The sequence below is a fragment of the Caloenas nicobarica genome, chromosome 6 (genome assembly GCF_036013445.1).
Source record: "Caloenas nicobarica isolate bCalNic1 chromosome 6, bCalNic1.hap1, whole genome shotgun sequence".
Lineage (NCBI taxonomy): Eukaryota > Metazoa > Chordata > Aves > Columbiformes > Columbidae > Caloenas > Caloenas nicobarica.
In genome coordinates, this window is record NC_088250.1 from 2,236,946 (window position 1) to 2,258,660 (window position 21,715).

Here is a 21,715-nt window from a genome sequence, read left to right on the forward strand (position 1 = left end):
ATTCACGACAGATTTTTAGTCTAAGAGAACATTGTAAGTCAGTTGTAGGTTGTCACAGAAGCGTGAGGGGAAGGAATTTTGAAGAAAATTTTAGAAGGCTTATTTTTTACATGTGACAAGTTCAGTGTGACATGGATACAGATTAATTAGTGTTGCCTTCCTGAATTACTTAAAATTCCTATGTTAAAATTTAAAGGAAAAAATAACAAGGTAGTATATACTGCTTTTTGTAATGAAAGCTAATATAGGACTTTTTTTTAAGATTAGCAAATAACTTCTTTGACCCTGTCTCTAAAAGTAGCCACCAATTATAAATCACCTGAGAGATATGATGATACCAGGAAGGTGAGATGTGGGGATTTTCATTTGGGTTTGGTTTTTTGTGTGTTTTAATTCACCATGAGGAAATAGAGGAACACAAAAAATCTTTGCAGAACAAATCCTTCAAGGACCTTAAATTCTGACAGTGATAGAAATAGGGATCCTTTTTGGCAAAATCATGTCTTTGCTCAATGAAAATTCAGTAGAAACTGCAGAATCTTTCCTTTTTAATATTGTTTCAATAAAACAGCAGGGATTAAGTGTGATATGTTCTTGAATATGATTATTTTCCAAGCTATCTTTATGTAAAACAAACTTTAAACGCCTTTAGAAAAAGCTGTAACTTCCCATGGTAGTGCACTCAAACAGCTGGGGAACAGAAGATGTTAATTTAGATGGCTTCATGAAGCAAGCTAATGACAACTCCATGAAGGAAATAACAAGTCATATTGCAGTTGAGGTTTATCTGCATTTTGGATGCTGCTGAGTAACTGAATTTACAGGTGGGACTCATGTGTTTAATTTACGCTTGCAACCTGTTGTGCCCTTCAAAGATGAATGGTTGCCCCTTCTATTTTCAATTCTGCTTTCTTATCAATCTGAACCACCTGACAGTGTCCTGATATGAATGTACTCTTTTCCCTAGCTCCACATCGACCCTTGGGAAACCCACTTGGTGTGAATGCCGTACGCAGCGCGGGCGGAATCTCCCTGAAGGAAGGCAAAGATGGAGGTGCCAACAGTCTGCGCTCAAGAGAACGGTACTCCTCACTTTTGCATCTTTTTCAAGTAGAGAGAAAACTGACAAGTTTTATTCCTTGGTCCCTGTAACTCTTCTTCCATTGAGTCGAGAGAGATGAGCAGCTTAGAATAATTAACTATGTAGTAACTGGAATGATTCTTGGTGTTTAATGGTGATACGCAGTTAATTGAGAGAGCGTCAGAAGAGAACGCCTGGTGTTTGTTTCCGTCGTATAAAGTCGGGGGTCTCTGCAGCTGTATCAAGAATCACTAATAACTGCTAGAGGGGTTTTTTTGCCGAAGGAAATGGTTCTCTGCAGTTTGAAGGGTGTTTTGGGTTTTTTTTTTTTTTGCTTCTGTATGGAACATCTTTATCACTTTGAGTGCTTAGATGTCTGCTTTCCAGAAACAGGTGATTCTTTGGATCATGAGGTACATTCCCAAGCTTTCCCAGTTGGATACTCAATAATTCAGCCTGAGGTTTGAGGCAAAAGTTGCATCTGCAGAAATTTAGCAGGCACATGCCTGTATAAAATACATGCACAGGGCAAATACTGCAGTGAAACTGAAGTTCAAGACAGATCACGCATAGGTGTTGGTAACATCAAGGTCTAGAGCTGAGACAGGAAACAATTAACTGTCAATGGCTATAAAAATTGTGCTCAGGAGAGAAACAAGAGCTCCCATGTCCCGGCTGGCTGTGGGGACGGGATGCCAGCAGCTGTTGGTATCGTCTGCAGGAGCGAGTGTTCAGCTGGATGAGCTTTACTTTTAAGAAATTATTATTTTAACTTCGGCTGATGTAACTTTAGAAGCTCCTAGCATCTTGGTTTGATTTCAGCATTTGTTTTATTGCAGTATTACTCACTGAAACGTGCCAAGTTTAATGCTGTAAACAAATACGAAGAGAAGTCTCTAGTTACAATTGTATTGTGTGATTACTTTGGCACTAAAACACAGAGAGTTTGCTTCCCAAAATATAATACACAAAATACTTTCCTTTGCCATTCAGCAGGAGTCAGACTCTTACGGTCTCATTAAAAACCCTTATAGCTTAATAAACCCAACTCCTGGCTTAATAAATCTAACTCCTGGCATTCGGAATGGTATTGTGTTAGTGCTGGTGTGGATGGCGTGATTCTTGGGAAGGGCGTCACGTATCAGAAATGAGCTGTCATCATTTCTGAGATAAAACTAAATTCCATACACTCACAAAAAACCAGTTTGTATCTAGGCCTGTCTTTGTGTAACATCTTATCTATTTGTCACCTCTTAGTTTCTGCCTCCTTGAGATTTTTAGAAAGACACTGGATTTTTCGGTTTTCCACTGTATTAGAAAACTGTTCCTAACAGATCAAGTGCTGCTTCTAATAGTAAGAACGGTTCTTCCCCTCCTGCGCCATGTTGGGGGTGTCTGTGACAACGGTGTGTATTTGGCAGGAGTTTGCATTTTCATTAGTGAGATTCTCCAAGAGATGTGCGCTTTTCAAGAGTGGAGCAGAACAGATGGCCCTAGGCCCAAACAGTGGGTCATCCAAAAAAACCTGTAAAATGATCAAGGCAGTTTTTTACATGTAGCTCTTCTTAGTGGGAGTTACAAGCTTGAACCCAGGTTGATATGTGTGAGATTCTCTGTTTTTCTTCCAAGTCAGTTGAAAGTTGCTAGTATTGTCCTAATCTTGCTGGCTAATAACAACAACAACAAATTAAAGCTCTGGTGCAACAGAGTTGATTGCAGGAAACAACGAGAGCAGCCAGGAAAGGGGGGCATTTCTTGGAAGTCTAAACTGAGGAAAGGTGCTTTTCAAGGGCCTGAGTGGCCATTCGGCTTCGGTTGGTCTTCTACTTGAAATGAAATGTCTTGCGCTTTTCTGTTTCTTGGGCTCAGGTGTGTCTCATGTTCTGACTCTAGTGCTACAAGAACTGAGTTTGCTCTGTAAAAGGGATGTCAATGGCGTTGGCATGTTGTACGACCTGCTCCGATCTCGCTGGCTGCAAGCGTTGCTAAAGGTAAAGTCACCTCCAGCTGCGGACGCAAAGGGTTCCCGGAGCGATCTCTAGGGGATAGCGACTTTATTTTGCAATGTCAGGACAATAAATGCTTATTTACACAAGGTGCTGACAGTCCCAGTGTCAGTTGTAGCATCAGCATTCAAGGTGAACAAAACCACTTTTGCTTTAGAGGAAAAAACATAGATTCTCTTTCCTAATGTCCTGGACATTAAAGCTTTTCTACTTGACGTGTCCATAAGAAGGCCATGGAGATGGAGACGCAGGCTGAACACAGCACTGCTCAGCTGTCTTTTTTGGTTTTAAATCTGTCTATGGCTACACATCCCACTTTTGGGCATGGATGCTTGTGAAATCATATTCTTTTTGTTTTTCCCACACTGATGTATAGTTGAAGATTTTATGTTATAGAACAGAGTTTTGCCTGGTGTTTGTCTTTTGAGCAGAATTGTTTCTCTGAGAAATTCTGTACAGATTCTACACAAATTTTCCTTTTCATCTAACCAGGATTTTATAAATCTTTAGATTAAGGAAGAAAAACTTGCAGTGGATGAGAATGTCCATAAGGTCATTTTAAATACAGGAACTTATTTTAAGGTAAATTTACTTTGTTAATCAGGCTTGCAACTAGGGGAAGGAAGCAAGCTACAAGTCAGAGGATCAACACTGTCAGGCTATTGTCCTGTGTAATCAGCTTTTCTTATTGGAAGAATGAAAACTACAGCAGAACTGGCTAGCCAGAGGAGAATGTGGCAAGACAATTATAGACCAAATTCCAGAAGCATTAGACATGAAGGATTGAGATTGCAAGTTCTTTTGGCTCTAGCTGGACTGAGAAATTCCTAGAAATACAATATTGTCCTCAGTATGTTGTGTGTGTATCTATGTAATCGTGTGAACAGATCATATCATCATCATCATCACATTTTCTCTGTCCTGGTGTGCAACAGATTTATGAATGTCTCCAGCTGTACCTGGGAAAAAGGCCGGTTCCCGTCACGCCGCAGGCTCGCGCGTTGGCTCGGGAGGTAGGAGCTGCACACACAGGGGTTTGTTTTACTGGCTCATTCCAAGTCAGCCAACTTAGCTGCGGATAACAGCGTTCTGATACCCGGTTTGTGTCTCGGGGCTGAGTGTGCTATATAAACTCCTCACGCGTTTGTCAAACTACTCGGTAACTCTGTGTTAAGAGATGAGGGGATAAGGAACGCGTTCAGCCATGAGCACCAGACTGCACGAGCCCTGGCCAGTGCAATGAACACAGAAATTATTTGTTTTAACCACTGGCCAGATATTTTTCTTCCCATGTAACAGTGTAGGTCAGTGTAATGGCTACAGTCAAGCACTCTGACATGAGGATTTTGAAAAGCTTTTTGGATTTTCTGATCATAATAGCTGATTAATTCGTACATTTCTGAATTGGAGGGAGAGTTAATGACTAAGTGGAGAAATGGACACTGGTGATGAAATGGGTTGAAGCACAGGAGAAAAAAATTACTTTAGAGCACATGGCACTGGGCCTGAACTCAGTTAATCCTGGCTGAGTGTTGTGCAGCTGTGATCATATTGTCCAGTTGTAGAGCAAAACGTGTGGATATGCTGCGAGTCGTGTAGCACGGGGGTGTCTCACTCTTCCCGTCCCATCTTCCTGTGTGGTAGATTTAGAGCTTTCCAAGTGAATTATCCACCAAGACCAGCCTCTGTGCTTTCTCTCTAACACCAGGTGGTGGAGTTACTGCATGAAGCCCCTCAGTCTGGAGAGGTCAAAGAGCTGAGACGACTACTGCGAGCCCCACACTTAAAGGCAAGTTCTGCTTCAGGAAAAAAAAGTTTGCTTATAGAGTGATCTGCAGTGGGAAAGGAAAGAGCTGGCCAGCTCTTACCAAACTGGCAAAGGAACCAGAAGAGATGGAGTTTGCTAGTTGTGAGATAAGCTGGTTGTGAAATCAGACGTGAACTGTGTGTGCGAAGTACCTGCAGTGGGCTGCATGTTATTGCAGGCCTGTGTTTGAGATGCGGATGGATAAAACCACGTTTTCCTTGTAATTGCAAAACGTGCATTCTTTATTCTGGAGTTCCAAACAGAAATGTTTCATTTTTTTGAGTTTCCAGAAGAAGCAGAGAGACAAACTGCTCTTAAAACCTTATTTCACAGATTGACGTTTTCTTCTTTCCACTTGGAAATTCAAACTGTGAAAGGGATCTATGTTCGCGTAGGAACTTACTCACCAATTTCTGGTTTCTGGCCAGGTGCTGTTTAAAGCTGCTCTGTTGTGTGGTCCTTGCTTACGGGACGGTTGCTTTGCTGTTGTTTGTAACAGGCTTTGCTGTCTGCTCACGATACTGTGGCCCAGAAGGATTTTGAACCAACCCTTCCACCTCTGCCAGACAACATCCCTGAAAACGAAGAGGCCATGAGGATTGTCTGCCTAGTGAAGAACAACCAGCCTCTGGTGAGGGAGCCTGCTGATCTCTGACAAATTATTCTAACTTACACAAGCACTGATCGTGCATATTGGTTTTCTTCGGGAATGTCAGAGATTGTGTGCATTCTTGTCGAGTTTTCACTTTTTCTGTTTTTTCTCCACAATTGCTGAGGTTGGAAAGGAGACCATCTATCCCTGCTTGGTGCGGGTACAACCAGAGCAGGGCGTTCAGTGCCTTGTTTGAACAGTTGGCAGATGTTTTTATCTCAGAATGAAAATGCAAATAGGATTGAGAGCTATTTCTGTGCTGTTGAAAAGGCTGTATCCGTCAGTGCCTTTTTGTCATCGCTACAATCAGACTTGTGATGTGAAAGGAAATGTGCAGGGGTTCTTCAGTGATCCGCATGTTTTTTTTCTCTTTTTATTTGCCAGGGTGCCACCATTAAACGCCACGAGATAACGGGTGACATAACAGTTGCCCGTGTGATCCATGGTGGGCTAGCAGACAGAAGTGGTATGTGCTGTTTCAAATAAAGTAATACAAAAACTTGAACTTTAAATAAGATATTGGAACTAAGATAATAGCTTAGCTTCTGCAATTAGTCTTCCGTTATAGAGCAAGAAGATGTGTACATTGGACAGCACTGTAAATCGTGATACGTCGCAGTGACTTTGATTCTGGTTCCATTAATTTTCATATGAATGCGCTATGTTTGAGACTGAGGTACAAATCCGGTTTTCATTATGTATCCTTGACCTCAATACCTGGCTAAACCTGACAAGAGATTAATCAGGAATATCCCAAACTGCAGCGTAGCATGAATATCAACAGCTCGTTCCCTAACGGAGAAATGGAAAACATTGGCAGTCTGTGATTCTATAGGATAATGGGCTTTAAGGAATATGTAGTAATACTTCTGGGCACGACTCTACTGAACACTTTGGCAGCATGAGTTGCTAAGCCATCTTCCAAGGAGTTTCCTTGCAAACGTTATGGCTTGGTTATCCTAGAAATGAATGTATTGTGTTCCTAGGGAAATGTAACTAAAATGTAAAACGGAACTGTAATCAGTATGAAATAGTTCCTTTTAGTATAGACCAACTATAGACAGTAGTTGATTAAGGTTCTAGTTTGGTTAATGTTCTAATTGAGCTGAAGGGAAATGTAGAAGTTAACAATGTTGTGAAGACTCTGAAGGACAGAGGAGTCCCAAGGCCTCCTGCTGCACCGGGCATGTTTGATCCCAAGTCTCAAGGTCTATAAATATAATGGGTTTTGCTAGAATAGGTTCAGAAATTACTTCGGGAAATGGAGCTATATCGAAAGGTTTCTGCTGCTTTTAAGGCGAATCATCAATTGTAAATGATTGTAAATGTGTTGTATGGGGAGGCGGGAGGAAATAAGAAAACGGCAGCTTGTTGTGACCCTCCCCGGGCTGATATCGCCAAAATCCAAACGTTTTCCTGCAGCCCAGGTGTGTGGGAGCTGCCTCCCCAACCCGCCGTGCGTGCGTGTCCCCGCCTCACCTCCCCGAGATAATCCCGCTGCCGTAAACCCCCGGCTGCCGCTTTCAGCCTTGTTTTCACCGCAGGGCTGCTGTACGCCGGAGACAAGCTGGTGGAAGTCAACGGGGTGCCTGTGGAGGGACTGGAGCCTGAGCAAGTTATCAATATTCTGGTAGCGAATCTTGTTTCTACTTTGTACCTTAAGAGTAATGCTGCTTCTTGCACACACACACACACACACACACACACACCCCCCCTCGTAAAGGAGAAAGTGTGAAATTTCTAATAGAAGACTCAGATTGTTTCCTTAGTGTGGATGAAGTTCGCAACCGCTTATGAAACCAGAATTAAATCTAACTCCTCTTCTGGACAGAAATAAACGTAATTGTGGCTATTTCACCTGTAGCTTCTGCGAAAAATATTATTTATTCAGACTTCACCGATTCATATTTTTTTCTGGAAGTTCCACTCTGATATTCCACAAGAAAGGAGGGGAAAGGTGGCGAAGCATGGCAGTGGTAACGATTGTTGCCAGAATTCTCATGAAGAATTGTGCGAGCTGTTCCTAGGTACAAGAAATACAAGCTCTATTGGAATGCTTAACTCTTATAGACTTATATTTTTTCCCCGTCCCTCTTTACATCACTTGTCTAACCAGACCCTGCCAGTAATTTAAATTAGATTTCAGTGTAAAAGTTTGGTATGAACTAATGTTGAAATTATATAGGTTTATAATGAAACACAGATTTCATTGAATTAAAAATAATTAGCAAGACTTTGAAGCTCCATTTTTGAGTTTCTTTTAGAAAAAAATACAATATTGTCATACTGACTGCCTAAATTCTATTTGTAATATAGACATTACAGTAGCCTCAGAGCCATACTGTGTTAAGTTTGCGCTGCCAGCGTTCGGTGATTTGTGTTGAAAACTACTCCTATTTTAATCCTTTTTTTTTTTTTTTTAAATCATTTAGGCCCTGTCTCAGGGGACAATTATGTTCAAATTAATTCCAGTTTCCGATCGGCCTGTCAGCAACCAAACAACAGTAAGAGCCATTCTTCTTGCTGGATTGTTACTGCAGTTTCCCCAATAACATGACACAAAGAAGTGGTTTTGCTCAGGAGTTTGTTGGAATCCTTCAAGCGTTCCTTGCCTTCATGGCCACCTCTCAGCTGCTGTCAGTATCTGCTGCTGACGCAGTAAAGATAATAACCTGAAATATAGTTGCGGTAAAGGTAATGAAGACATTGTCAGGTTGATCTACAGGTTGGTGGTCAGTTCTTTTCACAATGCACGAGTTTTTTTTTTATTTTTTTCGTTTCTCCCTTAGTGTAACAGATGGGGTTTGGGGCTTGATCTTGTTTTTAAAACTTGACTTCATCACGAATTGACTTACATCGCAGCAATATCTGGCCTTGCAATTACAAAGCTCGTGTTGTCTCCCTTCTAAACGTGGCTTCCACCTACTCCTGGCTGTTTTCTTTACCAGCTCTATGTGCGAGCGATGGCCGATTACTGGCCCTTGCAGGATCCTGCCATACCGTGCGCAGATGCGGGTTTGCCTTTTAAAAAGGGTGAAATACTCCAGATTGTGGACCAGAATGATGCCCTCTGGTGGCAGGCCAGGAAGGTTTCAGATCTCAGTGCCTGTGCTGGACTTATACCCTCAAATCATCTTCTTAAAAGGTAAAGAAGCCTGAATTTTGCTGATTTCTGGTTCAAAAATTAGCCAGTTATTCAGACTTTGCTATTTAGAATTTTCATAAGTTATATAGCAGTGTGATTCAGACTGACATCTGACAAACATCTTTCCTCTTTCTGTTCTCTGGCTTCTTGCTCTCCTTCCCTTAAGAGTCTCTCTGTGAGAACAAGCTTCTGAAAGCACCTTTAGCATCTTAAATTGCCATCGGAGAAGTTTGCAGCAGCTGCCCAGTCTGTGCCAGTTGCTGGGACATGTAGTGCAGTGGAGCAGCTGAAAGCCGAGAGAAATTAAGGGCCCTGACTGTTTAGGTTCATTGTCTATGATTTAAAAAAAAAAAAAGAAAAGAGAAGGAGGTCTGGGGGAGAGTGGGATGCTAAATGTATAGTCCAAGGGCATAGCTGTATCAAGAAACAGTATTATTTAAAGATATCCTGTGAGGCGTGAGTGACCTCTTCAGTCAAAATGAGTAGACCAGATTAAAAGAGAGGAAAAAAACTCTCAAAAACCAACCAAACAAAAACACGAACCAAAGCATGCTCAAGGAAGAGCAAGGATCCCTTGCCAGCACACTTTCCTCTTTCCCGGAGTCAGTACCACAATATGGTTTATCGTCCTGTCCTTATATATAAACTCAAAATAGTGTAAATACTTTTGGGCTGCTGATGTGGAAGTTTCCTTTAAGCAGTGCTGATAGCACATCGGCTTTTTTTCAGCACTTTGCGGTGGGCTAAACCGCTGGAAATGTTTCCTTTCTTGGCATCTTCCGTCAGCACACTAGTGGTGGTTCTGATGTGTAATGCGCTTGTGGGGTGTTTTGGTTCTTAACTGTGATCAATTTATTTCTATGTAGGAAGCAGCGAGAATTCTGGTGGTCTCAGCCTTTCCAGCCTCATCTCTGTCTGAAATCCTCGATATGTGAGTGAAAAGTTTCTTGAATGGTAGAGTAGGAAAGAAAGGTCTTGTCTGTATCTCCAGGTGCAATTCAGTTTAATTCCAGGACGTTGTTTCTGGAGCTGTATTGTAACCTCAGAAGTGCGCTAACTATCCTCAGGAAAATAACTACATGCTGGTGGTTGTACCTGAAGTACTGATGGTGGGGTCTCTGACCTCCTCCTGCAGTCGGTGAGACTTGGGAGCTCTCAAGGAGACCTGAGTGTGGATAAATGTACTAGTATAAAATGCATTTTTCTCTTGTGATAATTCCTAGATTGTGTTTTATTGCCTAGGATTCCTCTCACACTGATTGCTTTGTTCGTTAGAGCTGGAGCTCTCTTTCACCCTAATTTTGTTGCATTTTAACTGCTTCAATGGATATGCTGTGGGCAGTGAGCACTGTGGAAGAAGGTAGGAGATCATATCTGGGCAATGTTGCATTCTGTCCCTGGAATCAATATAGCGCGTGGTTCTACAGGCTTTTAGAAAAGTTGCCAGAAATGAGACCGTTTGGTAAATACACACAAAAGAAACCCAAATTCTTGGCATTTTGTGTGCTTAGCGCAATTGAAATCAAGTCTCTTTTCATGTGAAAGAGTAGCAGCTTACGTTGCCTTCAAGTGGAAAGTTCAGCGATGCATTACCTGGCAGGAAGCTGACAGTTCGGAGGGGTTGCTTTGAGGAAGGAAACACTTTTTCCTTTCTCTTTTCCTCTCCCTCTTTCTGTCCCATCCTCAGCAGCTGACCCGAGCAGCTCCAAGAGAGCATTTCTTTAAAAGATACGTATGGACGCAACATGGCTGAGAGATGATGCCCTGTGAGTGGGACGTGGCCCCTCCTGGGGCTGTGTGGAGAACTGCGGGAGCAGAGATGGCCTGAGCCCACCAGGCTGCGGTTCAGGGACGTGAATTGATGTGCTCTGGGGTTGGAGAGGGAGCCGAATCAATCATTTTCTTCCTTGTAAAAATAATAATAAAAGCAACCAAACAGAACACACTCCTTGAGTGAAATGCTTCCAAAGCTACAGGAGAGAAAGGAGTGAGTGGAACATCATTTCCTGTCACGGTAATACTTAATAAATAGATATTTACAGGATAAACAGAGTGACAGCCATCTTAAATCTTTTATTATTTCAAAAGGAGAATTCAAGTTAGACGTGTTCGCCTCTCTGCCAAAGGCCGTTTAGAGCACTAGTTTAAGAAGAGCCTTTTGCTCACTAGAGATGGGTAACATCAGTAAGGTGGAGTTAACATAAAGATGTCTAAAGCGGATCTGAGTTTCAAATATTTTTTTCTGATGTCCAAGTTCGGTCTTGTAAGATCTGTCAGGTTATTTTCCTCTAATTCAGATGATTTTCTTCTTTGTCTTTGTGTTGATCCTTAGAGGATGACATGCAGATTGATGAGAAGTGTGTGGAAACAGGTAACAGAATCACTTGAAATCACTCTCTCTGCTTCAAGGTAGCAGCTAGTTAAAGCCTGGTTTAGTGTTCCAGATAAAAATTCTCGTGGTGAGCTTAATGGTAGAAAATCTTTTTCATACCCTGGAAACCTTATATTAGTGTATTAAAATGAGCTGTTTGCAGTTCTGGTGTACAGAGCTTATAGTGCTGTGCCAAAACCAGGGACCGCCCCAAAAACATCTACCTGGATGAGGTCCGGCCTCTTTGGTTTGGGTTTGGGATCATGGCTGTAACGTTACCAGTTTTTGTCTCCCACCAGTTAATTCAAGCGTGGTGAGCTGGATCTCACCACCTCAGTGTAGAGGGAAGGTGGGGAAAGTATGTGTGAGACAGACTGATAGGAGCTGAAAAATCGATTACTGAGTCTGAGATTCTGTGGGAGGAAAATAATTTGAATTTTGAATTTATTTTAATACCTTTGCTATCTGGATTACTAAACAAGATGAAGAAACGTTTGAGTCTGGTAAGTTCCTCTGGTCTAACTCCAAATTCCTTGCTATTGTTCTGCTGTGAGAAGGGTGTCCAGAGACAAGCACGTGTCTTAAAAACAAGCAGGTGATGAAATCCAGAATGCCACCTTAGCTTTGGAAGCCATTCTGAGTCTTCCTCTTGCTCTCCAGTCCCCTTAGTGGTAAGGTCTCTGTTGTTAGCCCCAAACTGTGTTTCTGCTCATGCCCCAGTACCAGACCTGTCAAAGGCTGCTGGGTTGTACTGGTGCAGGCTGTGACCGCGGGGGCCGCGCTGGTGTCACGGATAACGGGGTTACCTGGATCCCCTGTCCCCGTGGGAGCTGATGTGCTGAACAGGAGAGCTGCTCTGGATTCCTCTTGGTGTATGTGCCTGGCGCACAAGAAACAAAAATGCTTTTATAAAATGAATGATTTCTGTATAAAACGTGCAATCAATCAGTATTTCTTTTAAACAAGCTGGTTTTGGGGTGGTTGGTTTGGGGTTTTTTTGGAACAGCTGCCTATTTACAGCATATTTAGAGCTCTGAGAAACTTAAGTCTTCTAAAATAGCTAATTTCTCCACTAAAATCTACTGCTGATAAACTTCTTGTTTGAGATCGTGGGTAACCTTGTGGAGACAGTGTCATTCCACCTCGCAGCTGCTCTTCTCCACAAGGTTCCCACTCACCAGCTGGATCTGCTCCTCTTACCCCCGCTGGTTTGGTGTCTCCCACCTGCCGAGCGATGCTCAGAGCGTTTCAGACAGAACCGGCGAGGCCGAAGGGCGGTGGTTGGTTTTCAGGCTGGAATGTTCCTGGTGCCTGCCCTGGGAATTGCTCCTGCACATCCCACATCCTGCTGCAGCCAGGGGAATGAAGGTGCAAATATCTGCTGTCCTGCATTTTGTTTTAAATTAACCAGTAGAACATCCGCATGATGTATTTTGCAAGTACAATACTGACACAGATGCTGTAGCAGAGTCTCTCATTTGGAACTGAGAATTCATGGCTCAAGTGGGCATATTTTAAATTTAAAGCCAGCAGTACCTGTTTCCTAAATTTCCTACCTGCATTGGATGAAGCTGGTTGGATTTTTTTAAATCTTAGTATAGACTGTCTTCTCAAAACTAATTGTTTTATGTCTGTCTCTGTCTGAACGTGCAGAGGAGCTTAAAGAAGGTAACAGGTTTTTTCTCCCCTTTTCCTGTAAGCAGTAACTGTTAGAATTTCTGTGTTCATTGCATTACCAGGAACTCCCACTCCTTTTCCAGTACTCGGTAGCTGAATTGCTTGTTCCCTGTAGGATTCCATACTGCACTCCGTAGCAGAGAACAGAGGGTAGATAAAGCAGAAACACTCAAAAATATTTGAATGACAGCTCGAAAGACCTGAAGATTGAAATGAAACAGGGGTACATCAGCTGAACAGCTGAGCTTTGTCCTGGGTGAGCAGTTTTGTGCCAAGCAGGTTTTTTCTACAGTCATAAATAAGGAGCTAGTACATATAGAAATGTAGGAATAAAAGTGCGTTTTAAAGGTACGAGTAATGAAGAGCGTATAGATGTGAAAGAAGAGTAACTAAAATGCATCTAATTTAGTTTTAATACTTGCGTGCTTATAATTGTCAATCAAAGAATCTAGTGCTAAAAGATGGTACATTTTGTGCTTTGCAAATGAAAAGAATGTTCTTACCCTGGAAGAATTACTGCCTGTAAAGCTGTGCCTATGTCTTGTGGATCTTATTCTTGCTTTACCAAGGCCTCAGTGAAGGGAATACACGGTGTGGATAACTACAGGCACGACTAGAGGAGAGTTAGGAATCCTTCTTGAAGAGAAATCTAAATACCGCTGACACCATTTGGTTTTCTTAGTTGTTTGTTTTCAAATCACCTTTATAAAACAGTGTCTAAACTGTTGGAGCATTGATCTATTGGGAAATAAATATTTTTTTGAGCCTTACAGGGGAGATTTCATTTAAAAAAAAAAAAACCAAAACATTTAGAGATTTAGAAGGCTCACCTGAATGGTTAAGCCTTCACAGGGAACAGCATGAGAATGGGGCCAAAAAGAGTGGAGGAAACAGATTAGTCTGGGATGTTGGAGCACAGTTGTCACTGATGCAAAAATGCTTAGAAAGAAATAATAAAATGAGATCTTCATTCTGCCTGCCGGACCCGAGCGGATGCACGTTGCATTTTCCAAGCGTGCTATTGGGCAGAAACGGAGTTATAAATTTCTTGTTTCTGATGTTGAGCTACTGACTTGTTGTTTATTATAATGTTATAACTAAAGAATTCTGTAAGCTAGGTTTCACCTCAAAAGCTTCAATTTTGTGGAGGTTTTTTCACTAAGTATTTCAAAACATTGTCTAGCATCTAGTTACATTAGGAACAAAACAAATAATGTTGAGTTTCAAACCTAATTTAGAAAATACCAAGACTTTCTAAGTTTAATTTTTATCTTACAGAAATATTGGTCCTTTGAATTGGTCAAGTGAAATATTTGAATATTTCATATTATGGAGTATTGTGCTTTTTTATTAGATTAAGTATAGTATTTCTATATGTTTACTGGAATGCTGTTTTTCATTGGGATGAGCAATAATAGGTAGCCATGTAGCTCTTAAGCTTTCACAGTTCTTTTTTTTATTTATGAGTATTCGTTCTTTGTATTCTAGAAGAGGAAGAATTTGGTGAATTTGGTCAACGAGTCTTTATTGGTACGCAGTGACTACAGATAAGTAAGATGTTTGGAGCTTGATCCTAGATTAAGTGCTTGTCTGAAGTTAAATAAAACGCTTCGTTCTTTATTTCACCTCGAGACTTACTGAATTGAATTCTGCTTGCTCTGTTTCCCAGACCTCAAGAAGTCACTTTCCTCCTACGAATGCTTGTTCTCTCTGTTTAAATCTCTCTTCCTGTTAGGTTTCTACTGAGACCTGGCCACTACTGTTTTAACTCGACTGGCTGTTAAGATTTCCCTTACTTTGAGATTAATTTTGCTAGACCATAATGTTGTTCTGTTGTCTGTCATCCCCGGAGAGTAAAGTAGACCCAAAAGGGACGTTTTCAGAGCTGGAGAGTAAGGTGGAACAACAAACCGCTCCCTCTTACCAAACCACAGTGACCTTTAAAATATTTGGATTCATTCTGGAGGCTGAAGCAAATGTTCCAGATTTGCTTTAGGAGAGTGAACCGGCTGCACTACCAAAAAAAGTTGACCTGTTCCCTAGCGATGCTTTATGTGACCAGAAACTTCTGCAGCTTGTTTTGGGGATCTTTAATTCTGGGCTGATTTTCAGGTGACTTTCAGTGAGATTTGACCTCTTCTTTAGCTGTATTTTTAACGCTCAGAGGTTCTACCAAGCTGACATACCAAGTGCAGCAAGGAAATTCGTTTTCACCCTGCCAAAAGCTCAGAAAACCCCAGTGTGTCGCCTGCACCCAGGGTGTATTTTGGGTACTGATGTGTTTGCCCCTTCCAGCCGGGTTCCGCAGGAGCATGCGCCTGTCCCGCAGGAAATCCCGCGCCCCGCAGCCCCCGTGCTCCGCTCGCTGCCCCGGCAGCTGCTACAGCACGCTCGCAGCTCCCTACGAAGAGGTGGTTCGCTACCAGCGGCACCCCGCCGACCGCAACAGGCTAATTATACTAGTGGGTAAGAGGCTAATTACTTTCTCCTGCAAATTTTGCGACCTGAGGTGTTTGCTTTTTATTTGCAGTTCCGTGCAGACAAGGGTGCTAGGCAATCTTTCGCCAAGCTGGCACACCGGGAAATAATCACAAAACACATTTCTATGTTACTCCCAATATTTACATATGGTTAGGGCTACCTAAAGTTGTTTAGTTCAAACTTTTCTTGCCTCAGTTCAAAAGGTACAATAAACCTAGAATCTTCCACACATCCTCAGTGAGCAGGGATCTCCTTCTGGAAGCAGGTAGCCTTCAATGAAGAGGTATGTTTTTATATTAAAAATGAGCGCATAATGAGGATAGTTCACCAAAGTTCACAAATACCAAATGTCATAGATTGTTTCCATATTCTCCATATTCTCCATATTCTCCATATTCTCCATATTCTCCATATTCTCCATATTCTCCATATTCTCCATATTCTCCATGCTTTATTTCTGGATTTGTCCTTCAAGTTCCCATCTTAAGTAACCAATTCCAGTTTCATTTGAATCATATTCTTTGTTTTATGGTCTGCTTTGATGTTCTGTAGAACTCCATTGAACTGAGCAGAGACATCAGGGACTGGTACAGAAAGTGATGAGCAACCGTTTGTAACTTACCAGAAAACATTTTTACCTGGAGGCATTTCTGCAGCCAGAGTTAAATGCATGGATATGGCAATGGCTAGAAAAATGTGTAAAATTAAATTCCAGGCTAGGAAAATCTCACCTGTGGGCAGTAGGGAAAGCTAAAAAGCTGAGTTCAGTACCGCTTGCTGTAGGAAATAGTGCGTTAAGTGGGCTGCAGGCTCTGCAGCACTCTTTAGTGCCAGCCATGGGAAGGAAGCTGTTCTGCAGCGTTCCGTGAACCACGTAAAAGCAAATCCGTCGGCATCTCTAAATCTGGAAGTATTTTATAATATTTTTTTTCCTTTTAAACTGAGATTACCGGGTTGCCTCCTGGGTATGACTATATTGACGGGAGGTGATTTGTACCCTGAATCAATAGAGATGCTTTGGTCACCTCGGGTACATTTTTTGGGAACTTACGTACATTTCACTTGTGTGTGTGCAGTGTGTTAGAAAACGGGGCTGTGCCTGCAAAAGGTGCCTCTGATATGAGCTGCTTCTCCCGTGTTTCAGGTCCTGCTGGAGTTGGTGTGAATGAGCTCAGGCGAAGGCTGATCGCCAGCAACCCCCGCGAGTTCCGAAGTGCCGTACCTCGTACGTAACATTCCTCCTCTTTTTCCTCAAGCACGGTCGGGAGGCATCAAGTACCTCCCCCTTGCCTCGTGTATTCGTATGCTCTTGGCTGCACGGCTGGGGTTTTTTTTGGCTCTACTGCAAGCCAGAGTCATTTGCTTTTATAAGGTCTTGTTTAAAATACTGTCTTTCTCCTTATATTGGAGAATCAGCCACAAGTATTTTCAAGTTACTCCTGAAACCCTTAAAGCTTGATGCCTGCATGATTTTCTTTCATCTTGATGTTTGCTTTTCCTCCATTTAAAAGGATATTTTAAGTTCGTAGTGTTTAGGTGATCAGGTATGAGAATGAAGGCAACAGAAGTTGGTGCTTAATAGGCTTTGCAGCTTTCCTTATTAGCCTTCTCATCTCAGATGAGACTTACACAGCTTAATTTCTGACGTAATAACAAATTGTTTCTACCTGTGCTCATTTGGACAACCAAACAGGAAATGTATGAATCTGAAGCTAGCTGAAAATTCAGGAGTTCTTTTGTGCTTAAGATCCAAGGTGTGGAGAAGGTGCAAGTCTGGGAAGGCTTGTGGGATGTTTCCAAGTGAACTTGAATCAGTTTACCTCAGAGGAGTAAGAACAGTTGTGCAACCAGTTCTAAAGGACTTTCTCATTGTTCTGAGTCACAGATACATGGATTAAACCATTCTCCTTCCATTCCAAGAAATACAGATGTGCTTTGCTAATTTGCGAGGACTTGCCACTGGGCAACCAGTAGAGTACAAAAGGCTTTTTGCTCTGGATTAACAAATGGAAACAACCCATCTTATTACTTACGAAAATACTGATTTCTTTTTTTTTTTTTTTAGTCCTTCACAGAAGTTGTCTCATTTTCATTTATAAAGTTTCAGTCATTTACTTGCAGCTGATATTTTTGTGTGTGTATCTCCTTTCAGACACCACTCGTGTTCAGAAGAGTTACGAAATGAATGGGCGTGAATATCACTACGTATCAAAAGAAACTTTTGAAAACATGGTGTATAGCCACAGGTAACCAGGAGAGACAAATTACATTTTTGTTACTTCAAATGTCGCGTGATCCGAGAAAAGACAGTTTTGCAGTTAGGTCTCAAGCGTGGCCTCCTCCGCTTGTAGTTACTATCCATGTTTGCTGTAAATTCTGGTGAAACTACGTGAGCCAATTGGTTCAAAAACTGTGTGCAGTTGCAAATAAGCCCCTCTACAATTAATGTCAGAATCCTTCTAAAGGAAAGTAGGATCTTGAGGCCTGAACTCATTTGGCGTGCTCGTAAGTTAGGAGTTTAACCCTTCTGGAAGCTGCACTGCTTTCTAAAATTGAACGCGTGAGTCAGGCATGCTCCTGATCTCCATCTCCATTGCAAAACCTCTGCACCAACCTTTCAAAGGTGTCTGCGCCTTCCTATGCGTCAATAATCCCCCTGCTAAGACAGCCCAGCTCAGCACCAGAACCCACACTCCTTGAGCTGTGCCAAGTGCTTTGAGATATTCTGATTCATGAAGTTATTAGGACTACATAAATGACAAGCATTTTATCATTAGAATTGCAACCTCTAGATGCATAATTTGTAACAAGGAGATGAGTGAAAAATGCATGCTTTGGAGATGTCGAACTGCAATCGTTCTGGTTTTGTGCCCAGTGTAGCAGGGAAGAGTGAAGGGGGTGTTTGTTCATCAGTGTTCACTGTTTTATGATCATTCAGTCTTGATCACTGGATTACATTTGAAGATTTCACCCTTAAATGGAACCGTTGGAGACTCAAGTGCTCTTTCCTTTTCCTTCTTGCTCACCGCTGTTGCAGAATGCTGGAATATGGGGAGTACAAAGGGTACCTGTATGGTACCAGTATCGATGCAGTGCGCACGGTCCTAGATGAAGGGAAGATCTGTGTCATAGATTTAGAACCACAGGTGAGTTTTAACGGGGCAGGAACTCTGTTTTTTAGCTCCTGGGAGGAAAAAATAATTCTCTGTATGTTCTTGAGCTATTGGAACAGTGTTAGTTGCTTTGTCTTATCTCGTTAATAAGAGATTATTCTCTGCATAGGTCTTGGAGGGAGAATATTACAGTGACAGGTTTGTACAGATCAGTATAGTTCATTTGTTTCCAAGTCTGCATTATCAGGTGGAATGGTACAGAAATGAGTTTTCATACTTGCTTAAAGCAAGGATTATTCTTCTGTGTGGAGACTGTCATATGGGGTTTCCTCCTCCTCTAACCCCTCTTAGTTGAGAGCCTGTCCTTCAGTTAGCAATCTCTCAACACCCTTTGGTAAAGGCAGCAACCATAAAGGTAATCAAGCAAATCATACATTTATTTCTCTTCAGAATTAATTTACCAGCTGGGAGTGAGCTGCTGGCGCGCACGACCAGGCAGCGCGACAGGAACCAGCAGCCAGCGCTTGCCGTGTAGGCCACCGCCTCTCGGGGACCACAGTTCACAAATGTTGACTATTAATGTGTGAGCAAGGGCAGCTCGCGCAGCTTCCGCGTGTGCCCTAGCCGACGTCCGCATGAGCTGCTGCAAAAACTAGGGTGATTACCAGATGTTTGATGCTGGGCATTGCAAAAAAACTTTGCGTTCTTCTGTATTTTTTTTCTTAATTACTTTTTTACCTCTTACCAAACGGCTAAAAGGGGCAGATTAGGCCATGCTTCAAGTCTTCATTTCACATCTAAAAATGTTCTTAGGTTTCTTCTGCTGCATTTCTCCTAAACAAGAGGAACAAGGTGGGAGGGGAAGTAACCTTGCCACTGGAACAGATGTGCCACTATCAGGTTCTTAGTGTGTGACTTCAAAGGACAAGTTTTGGGAAGGATATGAAGTAATGGCACATAGCTACTGTTCTGTAACTGCTGTAAGGTAGGAGAATTACTGCTGAGTTGCACACCTGTGTTTTCAATCTGGTGGCTTGGCCAACTTTACATGCTGGCTGCTTTTTTTCCTTTTTTCTTTTTTTTTTTTTTCTCGTTCCCTCTGCTGCTTTGCAGTAGTTTAAAAATGCTTATGAGCATCAGGGAATGTTACACAGCACAAAGATTTCTGAAAGCACGATACTTTCTGCCCGTATGGACCAATAAAGGTGTACTTTAAAAACAAACAGATTTCAGATTCGTCTTCAGTATTGATTGTAGAGATCTGTTAATGAGAGATCTGTTAATGACAATGCCCAGTCACTCACTGGAGCTGAAAGCATCTCCTAATAAGGTTACAAAGTGGAATTAAGTGATTGATACGCTACAGTTCTTTAACAATGTCTGCTCCAGGGATTATTGGTGAGGTCATTTTAAAGTAGGTGTTCCTGAAAAAAGATTACTGCTAGGTCTGGAGATAACAGCACATTGTAAACAATTGGGAGTAAAACTGGGATGAATACACTTGAAATACTTTAATTTTTTTATACTCTTAATTTGCAGGGCATACAAGCAGCCCGGACTCACGAATTAAAGCCCTACATTATATTCATCAAGCCGTCTAGCATAAGCTGCATGAGGCAGACTCGGAAAAATGCCAGGATCATTACAGATTATTATGTGAACATGAAATTCAAGGTGAGATTTGGGAATAGAAGAGACTGAGCTTATTATTCTCAGATTCGGTGTTTAGAATAGAATGCATTCTACTATGCTACTATGATAACTCATTAAAAAAGGTTATTATGTCTTTAGGATCAAGTCTAAATCATTGTTGTCTCTTTCTGTTTGGTTTGTTGAGATTTTTCCTCCCCCTCCAGATTTGCTTTAAGGCAGAAGAGTTGTAATTTGTGCCCAGGGGACTGAGGCATTTTGCTTCCAAATGTCTTTAAAGATAGGCTATTTCATATATTTTTGTTTTAATTAACTGCGTTGTGACAAGATTTGAGTCAACACATACATTCCCTGTTTGCACTGAAATATCTGGAATGTGCTTCATTCAGTAATTTAATCAAATATTTTGTGTTATTTCATGTATGCTTAATGACAGTATCTATGTCAATTCTATGCTAAGTTCTGTAGATTAAAAAAAATTCTGCTTGTAGGAAACACATATCTTGTATTTTCATTGTGTCTAGTGCATTGTCACAATCGTTTCCATGCAAATCAGAATCAAGTTTAGCATCTTAACATTTTGGAGATGTCAATCCATAACTGTATCTGGAAATGAATCGTGATGGCTATGGCAGAAAGAAACACAAAATGTGGAGTGAGAACACAAGCGTTAGTGGATTTGCCTTCCAGTCCCTCACATCCTCTGCCAACGCTTGTCGCTAGAATAACCTTCCTAACGCTTTATGGCCTTACTCTGTGTCTCACAGGAAGAAGATTTGCAGGAGATGGAAGATTCAGCTAAGAAAATAGAAGCTCAGTTCGGTCAATTCTTTGATCAAGCGATTGTGAACGACAATTTACAAGAAGCATCCGCACAGCTGCTGTCCGCAGTCCATCGTGCGCAGGATGAGCCCCAGTGGGTCCCTGCAATATGGATCTGCTCAGAGACTCAGCCCTAATTCTGAGCAGCAGGCAGCTTCCAAAAGATTACAGCTTATGTTTCACTTCGAGAATAATCCTAATGTCAGGATTGCAAGAATTTATCTTTGTATGTGAGGGATTTAGAAGAGGATTAGGAAAGAAGCTGCTACAGGACATACAATCACGCAATGTTCTGTGTAGCTCTTCAGCTTGTGTTACAGTTGCATCCACTTTTATACAAAAAAAAAAGGAAATATTGTGAGCGCTCAGTTACGAGAATAAAGAAAAATCTATTTTGTTGCATGTATGGGCATAATTTACTTGTACATAGCTACAGAAAGTCCTTTCTTTTTTTTTATTAAAGTAATTCTGGTACTGTGATACCTGTGCGTTCTGGAAGCCTTATTGACAAGCAATATTTGGTCAGTATGCTCTTTTAGCATGCTGTCTCTGAGCCAAGAGTGTTATTTATTGCTGCTTCTCCGTTTTACCATTTTAGATGAGAGTGGGGTTGTCACAATAAAAATGATTCTAGAAACCACACTTACCTTCACAAGACATGTACCATGTCTTTTCTTTTGTTCCATCAAGTGCGTAAAAACTGGCAGAGCAACTGCTGGAACAGGGGAAAGAAAGTTGGAAGCCCCTTTTCCTTTTGGTTTGTTCTACAGCAGGATGCTCTCTTCATCCAACAGTGCGGTTGGCCTACCTTCCCTTGCAGGAAAACCAAGAAAAGCAATTTAAATAGTCTAGAGAGAGATTATTCAAAGCCAAATATTGCAGCTACCACCATGCCTGCTTGTTGTAGAGT

General features: G+C 41.7%; 1 protein-coding gene across 1 annotated transcript; it reads left to right on the plus strand.

Moving 5' to 3' along the window:
• The first annotated feature begins 1,003 nt into the window (after nucleotides 1–1,003).
• MPP4 (MAGUK p55 scaffold protein 4) lies at nucleotides 1,004–21,153 on the plus strand. The gene is given in 21 exon segments (XM_065637553.1): nucleotides 1,004–1,082; nucleotides 2,951–3,072; nucleotides 4,023–4,100; nucleotides 4,796–4,876; nucleotides 5,394–5,525; nucleotides 5,931–6,012; nucleotides 7,091–7,176; nucleotides 7,979–8,050; nucleotides 8,495–8,691; nucleotides 9,558–9,622; nucleotides 10,034–10,051; nucleotides 11,024–11,062; nucleotides 11,545–11,565; nucleotides 12,716–12,730; nucleotides 14,228–14,269; nucleotides 15,035–15,205; nucleotides 16,365–16,445; nucleotides 17,373–17,466; nucleotides 18,258–18,366; nucleotides 19,873–20,007; nucleotides 20,751–21,153. Coding segments are annotated over 21 exon segments (1,911 nt in total). The 3' UTR covers nucleotides 20,943–21,153.
• Nucleotides 21,154–21,715: the final 562 nt, after the last annotated feature.